Source organism: Poromitra crassiceps, assembly GCF_964638095.1.
Source record: "Poromitra crassiceps genome assembly, chromosome: 28".
In the NCBI taxonomy this organism is placed as follows: Eukaryota; Metazoa; Chordata; class Actinopteri; order Beryciformes; family Melamphaidae; genus Poromitra; species Poromitra crassiceps.
Genome location: NC_139651.1, coordinates 6122765 through 6137374, shown reverse-complemented (window position 1 = coordinate 6137374; position 14610 = coordinate 6122765). Strand labels below are relative to the sequence as shown.

General features: G+C 43.0%; 1 protein-coding gene across 1 annotated transcript in view; it reads right to left on the bottom strand.

Annotated features, from left to right (window-relative positions):
- cd81a (CD81 molecule a) overlaps positions 1–10199 on the bottom strand; it is a 29836-nt gene extending 19637 nt beyond the window's left edge. Inside the window, exon 1 of the mRNA XM_083662228.1 lies at positions 9943–10199. Coding sequence (XP_083518354.1) covers positions 9943–10008 — 66 coding nt within the window. The 5' untranslated portion in view covers positions 10009–10199. The remainder of the gene's footprint in view (positions 1–9942) is intronic.
- Between the last annotated feature and the right edge of the window lie 4411 nt (positions 10200–14610).

The window sequence follows — 14610 nt, the reverse complement described above, 5'->3', positions numbered from 1 at the left end:
AACTTTATGCAAACTCCTTAGTGTGATGAGCCACAGGAAGAGGTTTAAGATGGAGAGTGAGGATCCAGATCACTGAGGGCTTTGGTCCTGTCTGGAGGATGGAGGCAGCACGCAGACAGCACAGCACAGCTCAAATCCAGGATCTTTCTTCTCTAGCCATTCAGTTTAGCGTTAAATATTATAAAATGCCTCCCTCAAATCAAGCAATCTGATTGGCTCATAGCTGTGGTATATTGAGCATATATTTAAGCAATATAGCATGAGAGCTAGTGTGTTGTGGCAAATATATCCCGCTGATCAGTTGTTATCCCACTCGGCCTGCGGCCTCGTGGGATAACAACTGATCAGCGGGATATATGCCACAACACACGCTGCTCGAGTGCTATATTGCCACCACGGCCCAAGAAACATCATACCGAAATGAAATGTTGGGAGCGGGGGAGTCTGGTGCAACGCACAGGTCCTGGACCTGGTGAGACGTAGGAGGAGCCCGGACAGGAGTCAACCCACAGAGCCCAGTCCCTCCAAGTGCCAGAGCCTCCCGGTCCCGGCACGGCAGAGTGGTTCCGGAGCAGCGGATTGAGTGGCCCTGTCTTTCCCTAGAGCAGTGATTCCCAACCAGGGGTACGTGTACCCCTAGGGGTACTTGAGCAGCTTGCAGGGGTTACTTGGAAAGATTTGGGATTACAATTTATTTCCAAAATGATGTGGGGAAATGATTTCAAGTCATTTCATAAGCCCATTGTTAAAATGGCATGTGCACACCGCAACTAGTTTCCCCCGACAGGTGTCAATTGTTACATTACTGATAAATGGCTCAAAAACATCCAGTTGCTGTCGCTCCAGATTCAGGTTTAGGGGAGCCTGGTTACAAAAGGAAAAAAGGAGGCCAAGCCCACACACCAGCAGTTCAGTGAAAAATATATTTTGTATGGATTTACTTGTACGTCTGCAAATTACACTGAAAGTTATAGAACAAATTTAGGAGCATCATCAACAGGCATGAGTGAGGGGGTACTATATTTGCCTGTCAAAACAGCTCAAGGGGTACATGAGACAAAAAAGGTTGGGAACCACTGCCCTAGAGGGCTGACCGTGGGTAGCTACTGGGACGTAAGTCGGGGCTTGATCAACCCCGGCTGGGTCACCTGGGCGAGGGTGTATGATGTCGCAGTACCCGAAACATCCTATGACCCCAGGGTACATCACTGATGATACGTCCCAGTTGCATCCATGTGATGTTTTTTCTATCTATCTATATATATATATATATAGATATATATAGATAGAAAAAACATCACATGGATGCATGGATATATATATATATGGTATATTGAGCCACAGCCCCTCTGGCTCAGGTCCAAACAGCTCACCTCATTTTACTATTTCTAATTTTTTAAACAGTGATTTAAGACATTTAAATATAATAATAATCATAATAATCATCATCATCATCATTTTCATATTGCCATACTTGGTAACCGTTTTATAAAAGCAATAGATCACTTCAGATTCAGACGGTGATATATGCTCATTATAGCAGCACACCTAAGGGTGTTCTAAATCGATTAAAAGTACCACTTGCTTTGAAATCCGAACAGCACTCTGTTTTGAAGGCATTTATTCAAAGGGGAGATGCTTCTCCTGATTGGATGACCTCGTTTAGATTCAGGCCGACACGTTGGTCTCTAGTGATTGGTTAGGGAAAATGGGATTCCCCCGGGGGGATTCCCCTGGTAGAAATCACTTAAACAGAGTGCAACCTCAGACTAGATAGAAGAGGGAAACGGAGTGTAACCAGTTGACAATTCGGTCTGATATGAGGACGTTAAACATTTGATCATGTGACTCTAGTTCATTTGCATTTCACCTTAGACAAGACAGGACACTGCTTTCAAGTCTGAAATTTACCTAAATTTGTTAGAAGGATGAACATTTCACCTGTTCGCCAACTAGGGCGCTGCTTGATGATGTCACTAGATTGACTAATCAAAACAACTACAATCCAGGTCAGAAACACAACAGCATTATGCTGTGAGCCTGTTAGAATTCAAAATCATGCGTCCTCCTGGTGGCTCACCTGGTAGCACGCGTACCACGAAGGCTCGGTCCTTCACGCGGCCGACCCGGGTTCGAATCCGACCCGCGGCCCTTTGCCGCATGTCATCCCCTCTCTCTCCCCCACCTTTCCTGTCTGCCTACTGTCCTATCTAAATAAAGGCCAAAATGCCCAAACAGTACAGTCATTGAACTAGTCACGTGATCAAATGTGACTGTAATCAGTGTTGGGGGTAACTCATTACAAAAGTAATATATTACTTTTAGCAGTAACTGTGTAATATAACTTATTACCAATAGGATTTCAGTAATATTATACCGGTTCCTTTGTCGAGTAACACAAGTTACAAATTGAGTTATTGTTTTTTTTAATCAAAGCACATATTTAAATAAAGATAAATAAAAGATAATAAAGATCATTGTGCGTGCGTGATCTTCTCCCAAGTGAAGCAAGGCTCTGTGATGTGATTTCACATGACTCTGAGTCTGGTTCCATAATTGTGACACTGTTTCCGACACATCAACCTACGTACGTTAGGTGTTCTGTAACAGCCTGATGCCCTGCACGGCTGTATCAAAGACATTTGACCCACCCAATTAGGGATGTAACAAACAATACTAGAATTTCTAACTTCGATACCGATACCCAGTAAAATATCGATACACGATACCATTTTCGATACAACGAAAAAATGTAAATGACAACACATCAAGAGGCATAAAAATAAGTGAAGACCGATGGACAGACAAGACACACACTTCCCCAAAAGGAAAGCGGAAGTGACGGAAAAGCCACCGTCACTTCCTATTCCGCGTCCATTTCGGCTATTTGCTAATAACGTTAACGCATAAGCACACTGCATAGAAGACGTCAACTCATCTCACAACAACAACAGTGGAAAAGTATCGCCAAAGTCGCGGTGCAAGTTGCTATTTAGACTGTAAACAGTGGAGCACGGACGCGGAACAGGACGTGACGGTGGCAGGAGAGGCGCGCTGTACAGGAAGCTGGGAAAAACGGTAGGGATGTCCCAAAGTCTATTTTGCAAAATAAAAATAGACTCTGGGTTCCCAGATTGCCATGTGACTCGCTATTATGACACCCAGACAGTTTCAGCATTGAGAAACAACTGGATGGGCAAAGCTCACTGGACATATGACACAAGTGTTTCCTCAGTAAGCAGGACATGACACACACACACCCACACACACGCGCACACACACACACACACGCACGCGCTATCTCACATCCCTCAGATAAACGTACTCTTTGCTCACTCCCTGCCTCGCTACAGTACCAAGCTGGGTTTAACCTTTCAGCGTCAGAGTAAGACCTAGTCCCCACGTACCCGGGTTTAACCTTTCAGCATCAGAGTAAGACCTAGTCCCCACGTACCCGGGTTTAACCTTTCAGCATCAGAGTAAGACCTAGTCCCCACGTACCCGGGTTTAACCTTTCAGCATCAGAGTAAGACCTAGTCCCCACGTACCCGGGTTTAACCTTTCAGCATCAGAGTAAGACCTAGTCCCCACGTACCCGGGTTTAACCTTTCAGCATCAGAATAAGACCTAGTCCACCACCCTAGTAGCCTGGGTAAACCCAGCCTCCACGTGACCTGCTCTCAGTCACTACAGTAGTGACTGAGAGCAGGTCTGAGAGCAGGTCACGTGGAGGCTGGGTTTACCCAGGCTACCACCCTAGGGATGTGGATTTTCGGTTAATTTTACTTTCGACTAACCGACACCCTTAATTGTTTTTTTAAGACGTGAAATATGAATTAGTGGCATCACGTGCCTTCACTCCAGCGCTCCATTCAGGGTTTCAGTCAGACGGCATTAGAGTGTGCAAATGCGGTACTGCAGTGCTTCCAAACACTACCAAAACCACTTGAATTTGACATGATTCTTCTCATGCATTAGGCCTATGTCTTATGTCACACTAGACTAATATCTGTAATAGCGTTATTCTTGCGTGGAGAAGAGCACAGCGGTCTCACGGAGCGAGGGGCGCACGGCACGCTAGGGCTGCTCAGTCGTCCCTATTTTCATATCGTCCAATCGTGGTCATTAGAGATTGGCGATAGATGATCAAATCGCCATAATCTATTAATTGGCCGTCATTTTAATTATTATTATTGATAAAGAGACCTATTTCTATTTAATGGCATTAATCATTTGGAGGGGGAAAAAATAATCGATAACATTATTGAATACAGCGGGCCCGTAGATCAAACGTAGATTATGCATTTATAAGAGAAAAGATGTAACGGAGACCGACCATGCGTGCGTTCTGAAGCCGCCTCGCGCTTGCTGAAACTCTTCGTGACTTTTCTCCTGCCGTCTGCTTTTTCCACGTTCATTTTGGATGATTTAACACCGGCTGTAAGGTAGGGATGGGCATTTCTAGCAAAAACACTATTCGAAATTCGCTGGCCAAAGTCGACTTTTAATCGAAATTCGTAAAGAAAAAAAAAATGTAAAAAAAATTAAAAATGTAAAAAAAAGAAAAAAAAAGAAAAGAAAATTGTGAGTGAAATGTTGCATTGTCTCCCCTGATTCTAAGTCTAAGGCTTTATTAATTAATAGAAAAAGCTTCTGCTGTGGATTTTTAGCTCAAACAAGCATTGCACCACTGAAGTAAAGAACATGTTACATGACATTGACATTTTCGAAAATAAAAAACAGTTTTGACAATCATGAGTGGTTCATTAAATATTTAGTAGGCTCAGGTCTGAGTGCCAAAGGGGTGCCAAAGTCACCCCCTCTCCCTCTTCATGGGATTTCATCCGCCATTCATTTTTCCATAAACCTTGCTTAAAATGCTTATAAAAATTGTTTTACTTGCTCAAACCAAGCGATTCGACTATACTTAGAATCAGGGGAGACAATGCAACATTTCAGTCACAAAAAAAATAAAAAAAAATAAAAAAATTTCCCCCCCGAATTTCGACTTTCAATAATAAAAGTCGACCTTGATAATAACAACGATTATTCGAAAATTCGGAATTCGATGCCCATCCCTAATAGAAAGGAGCTGCTCGGGCTGGAGTCAACTTTTTAACGAGATCGCCGTGTTAGTCACAGGTGCGTCTCCACACACTAACTCCAAGCATAAAATCATTGTTACTTATACAGAAATGAAGGGAAGAGAAACACACAGGAAACACAACTTATTTGGGCATGTATCAACAGGTGGTACATGTCAGAGTGATTAAAATACATGTAGATACATGTGACTGTCTGGTCAATTTATAATTAGAAAATCAGACCTGTCTGACACTCTGAAAGTGGAAGCTCAAAACTAGGCCAGAGACTCAAATATACAGCAGACAGGGAAATAGACTACTTTCACTTCCATCAGAGATGCAGTATAATTGAAAATATAATTATAACAAGGTACATGTATGATTCAATCTCTCACAACGGCTCACTGAGCTATATTAAATAGGTACGGCTGCAGAGAAAACCACTTCCGTACTCGGTACTCGCACTCTGTACTACCGAGTACCAATTCAAGTCAAATCTATCGGTACCAAATTTCGTTACCTGCTCAGAGCGCATCTGTGTGTAAAATGTTCTAAATAAATAATGTTGAAATTGGTAAGTTTGGATTTATTTTTTAGGTAAAGCACTGAAGAGGGTAAAGTACTGAAAAAAAAAGGTACTGTTGGGTACCGGTACCGAATTCCAGGTACCGGAACCGGTTCAAATGTGAATGGTATAGCCAGCCCTCCCGTGCAGTACTCTGGCTGTGTCCACACAAGACAGCTGCTGCCAAGATTCTCACACGACGGCGAGCCGCCCACGAGTCGGGTGCGTCAAACAATTTTCTTTTAATAATTAGTGGAAATTAATATGATAAACGTGCAACGACTCATCAACAAATGGCTTGAAGGAACGAGCACTAGTAGTGGAGCAGGGAGATGTTTGGCCACGGGGGGGTTGGTGGGGGGTCTATTTCTGCCTGTTGCCGAGGGCACAGGGGGGTGTAGAATGCTTGGCGAGGGGGGGGCCTCCCATAACACACCCATATGTTGGTGTCCACCACGCACACACACACACACACACACACACACACACAGCTCACTCCCCACCCCCTCTAACCTCTTAACCCTGTGGGAGTCAAGATGTGATTTATTGAAACAAGAGGTGCTTCTTAAAGAGCCAGACTCCGCGTGGCTGAGAGAGGCAGCTGGGAGGAGGAAGCACTGCGGTCCACTTCAGAGCTTCTCTCCACATGGATGGGACCTGATGGAGCCAGCAGACCCTCCTCACCCACAGGCTCTCCAGGGGACAATCTAACTCAAATGGGGGAAAGTGCTAAGAGGGAGGAGTGATGCATTAACAAGCTGATGGTGGAAGTCTCTTCTGAGGGATATGATGCTTGTTCTTGCAGGTTAACGACGTCAGTGATTTGTGCATTTTCCTTGAGAACCAAGTCCTGAAAAAGTGGCGTATCCCTTTAAATGTACAATGGCCTATCTATACCAAAATCCCTTGCAGGGGCAAGAACTCAAGTACAAAGTAACATTTACTTTGTACCGAGGCATCCCACTACGGTACACATGAGAACCATTGTAATACATTCATGACCAAGGCATCCCAGGCTAATCTATTTATTTTTACAAGTGGTCAAACCATGTGCTTGAGTTAAGCGTGCAGAAATCGGGCGTCCGGATACTAGTGCAGCGGTAGATTCCCTGCCTACCGACACAAGGGTTGCAGGTTCGCACCCCCGTGTTACCTCCGACTCGGTCGGGCGTCCATACAGGCACGATTGGCTGTGTCTGCGGGTGGGAAGCCGGAATGAGGGTATGTGTCCTGGCCGCTGCGCTAGCGCCTCCTAAAAGCACGAACAAATCGCCCGAGGGACAGTTTCTTCCCGCAGGCCACGAGACTCCTTAACACACACAAATAAACAATCATGTAGTAGCTGCTACCATTACATATGTTAATTATGCCTATGTGATGTTATTTGCACCTGTGCAAACAGAATGTCTAATTATGTTTTAAGGTGTCTATGCTACAAAAGAAAAGGAAAAAGTTGAATGTTATTGCTTGTTGTTTCTCGTTTTACTGCATCTATATGCCCTGTTATTTTGCACCTATATGCTCTGTTATTTTGCACTATGTTGTAACGGAGTCTACAGCACAAGAATTTCACACGTGATACTTGTACTACGGAGTGACAATAAAAATCTTGAATCTTGAATCTTGAATCCTCTGATCGGTCGGGCGGGGGGGGGGGCGCCGTGATCCTTCCAAAAAGAAGCGACTGCCAACTGCACATGTGTCGGAGGAGGCGTGTGCTAGTCTACGGCTCTCCCCAGATCGGCAGAGGGGGTGGGGCAGCAGGGGGAATTGGCCAAGTACAAATGGGGGGGAAATCAGAAAAAGGAAAAAAATGTGGAGCAGCAATCAACTTTTTCCTTCCACTTCCCCTCTAAGGAGCTTGACAGCGAATAGAGGGATGAGACCATATAACATCTTTGATCGCTCTGAAAACACTTGACAGCGAATAGAGGGATGAGACCATATAACATCTTTGATCGCTCTGAAAACACTGTTGAAAGATCATTTGATCTTGGTGAATTTCCGTCATCCATCACCTGAGTGAATATCCTCACGAGTGCCTTGATGAAGCTGTCTAGCTCAGTGACGGCTGAAAGTAACACATGGGACACGGAGCCAGGGTGGAGCGGGTCTTTTAGTGTGTGGTTGTGTGCCTTGCCGTGGTTTTCAGAGGAGATTTAAAGTAGGATATTTAGTAGTAGTAGTAGTAGTAGTATTAATAGTATTTACTTTTTTGCTCATATATTATGTATAACCCCGGATGATTTACAGTATGTTTGTGTAAAATGGTGTCTTGTAATCCAGGAATGGCATGGCACAGAAATAAAGACTAACTAACTAACTAACTAACTAACTATTTTTTATTTTTTATTAGGATATTGAGTTTTGCCAAGTGATAATGTTGATTATGCCAGATTTGTAAGTGTATAGGCCAGCATTCCCAAGTACCTATTTCCACAAAGGTATTTCAAGTGGGCGGCCAAATCATTTGCAAAACATGATTTTCAAAAGAAAAAATATATAATTATTATCATGTATGAGAATGCATTTCTCCATTGTTGAACCGTTATTTAATTTGCGATCTTCTTCTTCTTTCGTGTATCATCAGATGGCCAACTCAATGTCATGCAGCCACGCGCTTGCGATCAATTATTCATTAATTAGCCTATTGCAGACAGCCCCTCACTTTAAGTTTCTGTTTTCTGTGTGGTGCTGATAGACAGCTCCTTTTATCATCTATATAGCGCCTTTAGATATTTACATTACAGTGTCACAATACTGTCATGTTTTTCGGTTCAAATTAGGGGCTTTTCCAAGCAAGTATTGATATGTGATTGTTTACGATTAAATCAGCAAATAGGATATGTTTCTGCCACCCCTCAAAATCTCCATGCCACCATTCTCTTGTCACCTCATGAATATCCGCCCCTGAAGTGAAACCAGGCTGCAGCTCTGCTCTGACACTGGGGCAAGTCTAACTGAACACCCAAAAATGTTTCCATGAGTCAAATCAGCCCAACACAAGACTGACTCACCCTGTGGAAATCACCAGGGCTCCCCCCGACATGCACGCACACGCACACACACACACACACACACACACACACACACACACACACACACACACACACACACACACACACACCAGTGTAGGAATTTAGCCAGGAAATCTCAGAATGCCCCACTAAAAACCAATGATCCAGTGGCAAAAATTCCCCCCAAGATTTCGATCGTTTTCTTTTCATTCGATTAATTTAATTGAAATCTCTCTAACACTAACTCAGCACCTGTAAGCTGGTTGCCAGAAGAAGATGCCGAAGAACACGCTCACACAAACAGCGCTGTTGTTCAAACTACGCTTTACCAACCTTATGCATGAATTACTATTTTTTTTAAGTCCCCCTAAAATGTATCCCAGTCCCCCCAGTTTTTAGACAGTGGGGGTAAAACACACACACACACACACACACACACGCATTGCCACAACCATGACCATCAGCCAACACAAGACTGACTCACCCTATGGAAATCAGCAGGACCCACCCACCCACCCACACAAAGACCCTCCTCCAGTCCAGGCTAAAGATGGTCTACCGCCCAAAAATGTTGGGACTCACAGCGCCAGACATAAACGGATTAGTTTAAAATGGCTGTAGGGAAAATAGAATACATGTTCACACTTCAATGTCCGTTTGTTGCTCGGCTAAAGTTTATGAGTCTTTAAAGTCGGATTATAGGCTACTGCTGCAACCCCCTGGACATGTGTGTTTGACGACCGTTAGTTAGTTCAGGCTGGAATAACGGTGCTTATAAAAGCATGTGTGCTCAAGTCGTAGTAGTACGCTGTTTCAACCACCACGAGTCACTCAAGCCCATGGTGGCACACCAATTAAACATTCTACAACAACTGCCGCAGTTGTTGGTTAATGTTTGATTGGTCAATGGTCTGCCATGTACACACAGACAAACACGGGTTGACCATTATGTAGAAATCTGGCCAAACATCTCCCAACAAGGACAGACAGTCAGCCATGGTACACCAAACAAAACATCTGCGTTTGTTGTCGAATGTTTGGATTGGTGTGATGGGCTTAAAGCTCCCGCGGTAATAATACATTAAACAGATTAGATTGCGTTAGATGCAGCATGTAACGTAATGTTGCTGTTTTTTGGGCAACATTGGAAAGTGCATGGGGAGGCTAAATCAAAGCGCTATAACGGACACGGGCTCTAGTTAGTAAACAAAAGGATGCAGAGGACTCAGGCAACGGTCCGTTAGTTGGTCCGTTAGTAACGGTTCGTGTTTCTTACCCAGAAGATGAAGTTGAATAAGAACAGCAGGTATTTGATGCATTTGGTGCAGCCTTCCACTCCCATGTTGACGGTGTGTCGTGTTTATCCTCACAGACAGACAGAAGGAGAGACAGACAGACACAGAGGCAGACAGACAGAGAGATAACGGGACCACAGACCGACAGACAGAGTTAACGGGACCACAGGCAGACAGGCAGCAGCAGGCCAGGAGGCGTCTGAGAGAGAGAGAAAGAGAGGCTGGCAGAGTGACTGTCTTCTCGGACTGGACTGGAGAGAGAGAGGCAACACCCAACACGAGCGTGAAGTGAGCAAGAATCTTCTCGGGTCCAGCAGGATTTCACTTCCGGTTTAGTGATTTTGCCTTCAAAGTAAAAGCATGATAAAGTTATGTTTTTACATTAAAAATTAAAGTAGAAATGTACCTATGACACCGAACATAATGAGCATAAGAACACTAAGATGAACCTCTAGTTTAATGTTTGAATGAAAATAGACAAGCAGAACCAGTGGCGATTCTATATGTCAATATATGTCAATTGGGGCCCTAGGCAAAAATTCCCAGGTGGCTCCTCTAACCAGGGTCCATCACCATTATCCTTCCTTATATAAAATGAGCAAGTGGGCTTTGTCTGTCTGTTTAAATTGTTGTCCCACTGATGTCACAATGTCTATGACATCATCAGTGATGTCATCAGTGACATCATTATTGACCAAAATCATCTTATGATGTCATAGGCACTGATGATGTCATAGAGAACCGCAGGAATGAGTCCGGAAGTATACTTCCGTGTTCGTCAGTGGAAAAGTCTGTGGGGTTTTAGAATGGGGATTTCACTTAAATGCATAAAATAAGGTCTGTGGTTAACAAAAGTTTATGGCAACGCAAATTTGGGTTCAGCAGGATATAATCTTGACTTTTGGAACATAAATGCGTTTTTTTATAAATGCGATTTTTATAAAACGCTTCAACGCTTAGCTAGCCAGTTAAACAAACAACAACAAAACTTGATACCATTGCTCTCTGAAGTTATTCAAGTATCTCCAAGGAAGGCGACTGATAGAGAATAAAATCTATTCTATATTTTGGGATTGGCTAGGATCGGCCAGAGATATTGAGCACCGAGCGAGACTGGGAAGCAATCATAGTTGTAAAGCATTCAGTTATCTGCCTAATCAGCATCTGCTCTAACTGGCTTCCTTCCTTTTTCCGCATCCTCATCCGCATATTTTTTTTTTTTACTTCCAGATAACTTCTTCTTTCTAACTTCTGTTACTTTCACTGTGAATCATGCATTTATTTGCCTTGTTCACACTTCCCAGTGGCACAAATGAGTTTCATTTCATGTTTTATTGTACTTTATATGACCTGAGCTCTTCTGGGCAGATGATGGCCAGAAGTTGGAGTGGTTGTTTAAGACTGAGGTATTTAAGACTGCTAACTTTATCTCTAGGGCCTGGAATAGAAGGCAAGCACAGCTCTTTAATAGGTTCAGGTGGTGGTTTTCATGCTGTACAACTTTACTGTATGTATTTTGGGTGTTTCTGTTGGTTTTGTGTTTTGATCATTGTTTGTTTAAATGATGAACAGTAAAAGTGTCCTGTAAGCCCATGTGGGCTGGGCTTCATTCGAAGCATGACACTTAAATAAAGAAAATCAATCAATCAATCAGGCACACTGAATCATTCCCATCAGACGTATTGATTCGCGTACATTCTCTAGGTTTCACTTTAAATTCAACAGAAGTACATGAGCAAATCGTCCATGGAATGAGATTGCCAGGGTCCCTTTAGGGAGGGTTCAATGTCATTGCAAATCGTCCATTGGTTGTTTAATGGGGAGCGGGTTGCGGTCTAGTTGCGGTCACTGCTGTGCAGAAAACTCCTGCTGACCACTTCACGCTAGTCAATAGGTGCCTCTCAGCTGATTTGCCTCTCGGAAGACATCAATAGAAGAGATGATCAAGTATAGGTGACCCACAATGGATGATGTGGTTATGTGAAAGTATAGGCACTTCTGCACATGTGCTTGTGAAAAGTCTGCCCATATCAATGAGGCAGACACACACATTACAACAGAACAGTCCAAAGAGCCCCATTTCAAAATATCGTAAAAAATTAAAAATGTAATGTGTTGGGGCAAACTCAGTCAGTGCAGTCATGTGCATCAATAGTCCCTCTATCATGCCTGACTACTGGCTAAGCAAAATATAGGCATGATAGAGGGACTACTGATGTACATGACTGCACTGAGTTTGCCCCAACGCATTACAATTTGAATTTTCTACGATATTTTGAAATGGGCTCTTTTGTCTGTTCTGACTGTGTGCTGTAAAATGTTTTTTTTTTCTTCAAATATCAACAAGAGTGAAGTTTACATATATTTTGCTTAGTCAGTAGTCAGGCATGATAGAGGGACTACTGATGTACATGACTGCACTGAGTTTGCCCTACGATATTTTGAAATGGGATCATTTTACTGTTCTGACTCTGTGTCCGGAGGCCTGGAAATGTGTTTTTCCAAATGTCAGCAAGAGTGAATTTGACATAATTTGATTTAGAGTGCAGTTTGCCATGGGTATTTGATAGAGAAAATTTACATCACATTAGCCTTTATTTGGACAATCACTAGTTATTAATATATTCATATACATTTCCATTTTAGTTACATATAGTTATGACACAGACATACTTCATAGTTAGATGACATTTGCAGCTCCTCTCTATCGCACACTGTGCCCTGTCACCGTGCCACGGTGCCCTCTACAGGGCCAGAATAACAGATAGGTTGAGTCTACAGAATGGCCTTCCAGTGTGCGTCAAGACATGTAATCTGATGTGCGTCAAGACATGTAATCTGATGTGTGTCCTATAAGTATCTTTGAGTTTCTGTTCAATGTATGTAAGCCTGTGTATCCATCCGTGAATATACAAGAGTGCATCTCTTGGCCAAGATCTGTGTTCAATACATCATATCAGACGACTTCTTCTGACTCCTGGCTCCATCATTTCATTTCAACTGGTTTCCTTCAAGTGGTTCACTGTTTACCTTTTGGCTGTGGAATTTCATTCTCTATCAATTGGCGACACGAAGAACGGATATCTACAAACAGTTTGGTAAGTTGAATTAAATTTAATAATTCCTTACCTAACTGTTTGTCTGATATAAAATAACCTAAGTTAGTATTTTGTGGGCTTCTTGAGACAAAGGGGGGACGCCCCAATGTAAATAATACAGATGACCTCAGGACCATTAGAAACTCTCTTGACAGGCTGTATTTTGCAGTGACCAGGATGGTCCAGTGTTAAAGGAACACTCCGCCCATTTTCAACCAGCTTTGTATCATTAGAACATCAGTAGTATATCAGAAAACTGTAAACGGTTTTGAAGTCTGTCATTTAATTTGACAGTTATTGAGTGTTAAAGTGTGGACCAGTGACATCACTGGTCCACACTAACTCAAATTAATAACTCATTAACTCAAATCAACTCTCAATAACTGTCAAACTATTCATCATTCATCTAGTTTGACAGTTTATCAAAACAGTTTACAGTTTTCTGATATACTACTGATGTTCTAATGATACAAAGCTGGTTGAAAATGGGCAGAGTGCTCCTTTAAGCTGCACGGCAAGAGAGCCTGAGAAGCGTTATCACATATTGCCTCAAAAGGCCAGAAGGCTGCATTAGCAGCGACTAGCATAGTCCAGTTGGGAAACTGCGGCAAACACGTGAGAGAGCCTAGGCAATAATTGATACGGTCTGAAAGAACCCCACAACCATACTAATGAAACCAAAAGCATTATAAACAGCAAAGGTGAACAAATTCATACATTTCCAAATCCATACATTTCTCAAGAGCCAAAATTAAAGGAGTACAATAATTGTAAAATATGGAAGTTCGCAATGAAGTATTCCCTAACTGTTTGTCAAACTAACAAATAACATCTGGGAAAAGAACAAATGATCTGTCACAAGTTTTTTTGATTCACAGACAAAGCGGGCTCAGTCAGAGCCCTGGACAAGGCACCTCCGCCCCAACAAGGAGGTCAAGCGAGATATTGCAGAACCAAAACTACAACCAACGCATAAATTCCCCGGGAAAAGCACCTCCACCCCACTAAGGAGGTCAAGTAAGATACAGCAGACCCAATACTACATCCAACCAAAAATTCCCTGCGGCCCTCTGGTAAGCTCATTCCAAACGCACACACAACAAGGACAGATGCCAGTTCCAGAAACACAGGCCCTAGAAGAAATGGAAAACATAAGATAAGAAAGCTGCAGCTATTCTCTCTGCTCCTCACCCGCCTTTGAGACAAGAGTTTTGACACCCTGAGCGCTTAAATAGAAGCATGATGATGAGACTGATATATACAGTATAAATCTAGATGTGTTGACTCTGTGACAGAGAATCTAGATAATGGGTAAAAATCAGTCCAAATGTGGGGAACCGGAACCTTGTCCACTGCCAAAGGCGGAACGCTTGAGGGCGAGAGATATTCGCAAACAGCTCACAAAAGCAAAGGTCCCTCTGGTACCACCTGGTTCATGTGCCGACATAGTCCGTTTGCAACGTGGAGAAAACTATGTCATACCTTTCACCCATGATCTTACTAAATGTAGCCAAGGCCTCTGGCCTATAGGAGGCTCATTTGATAAAGACA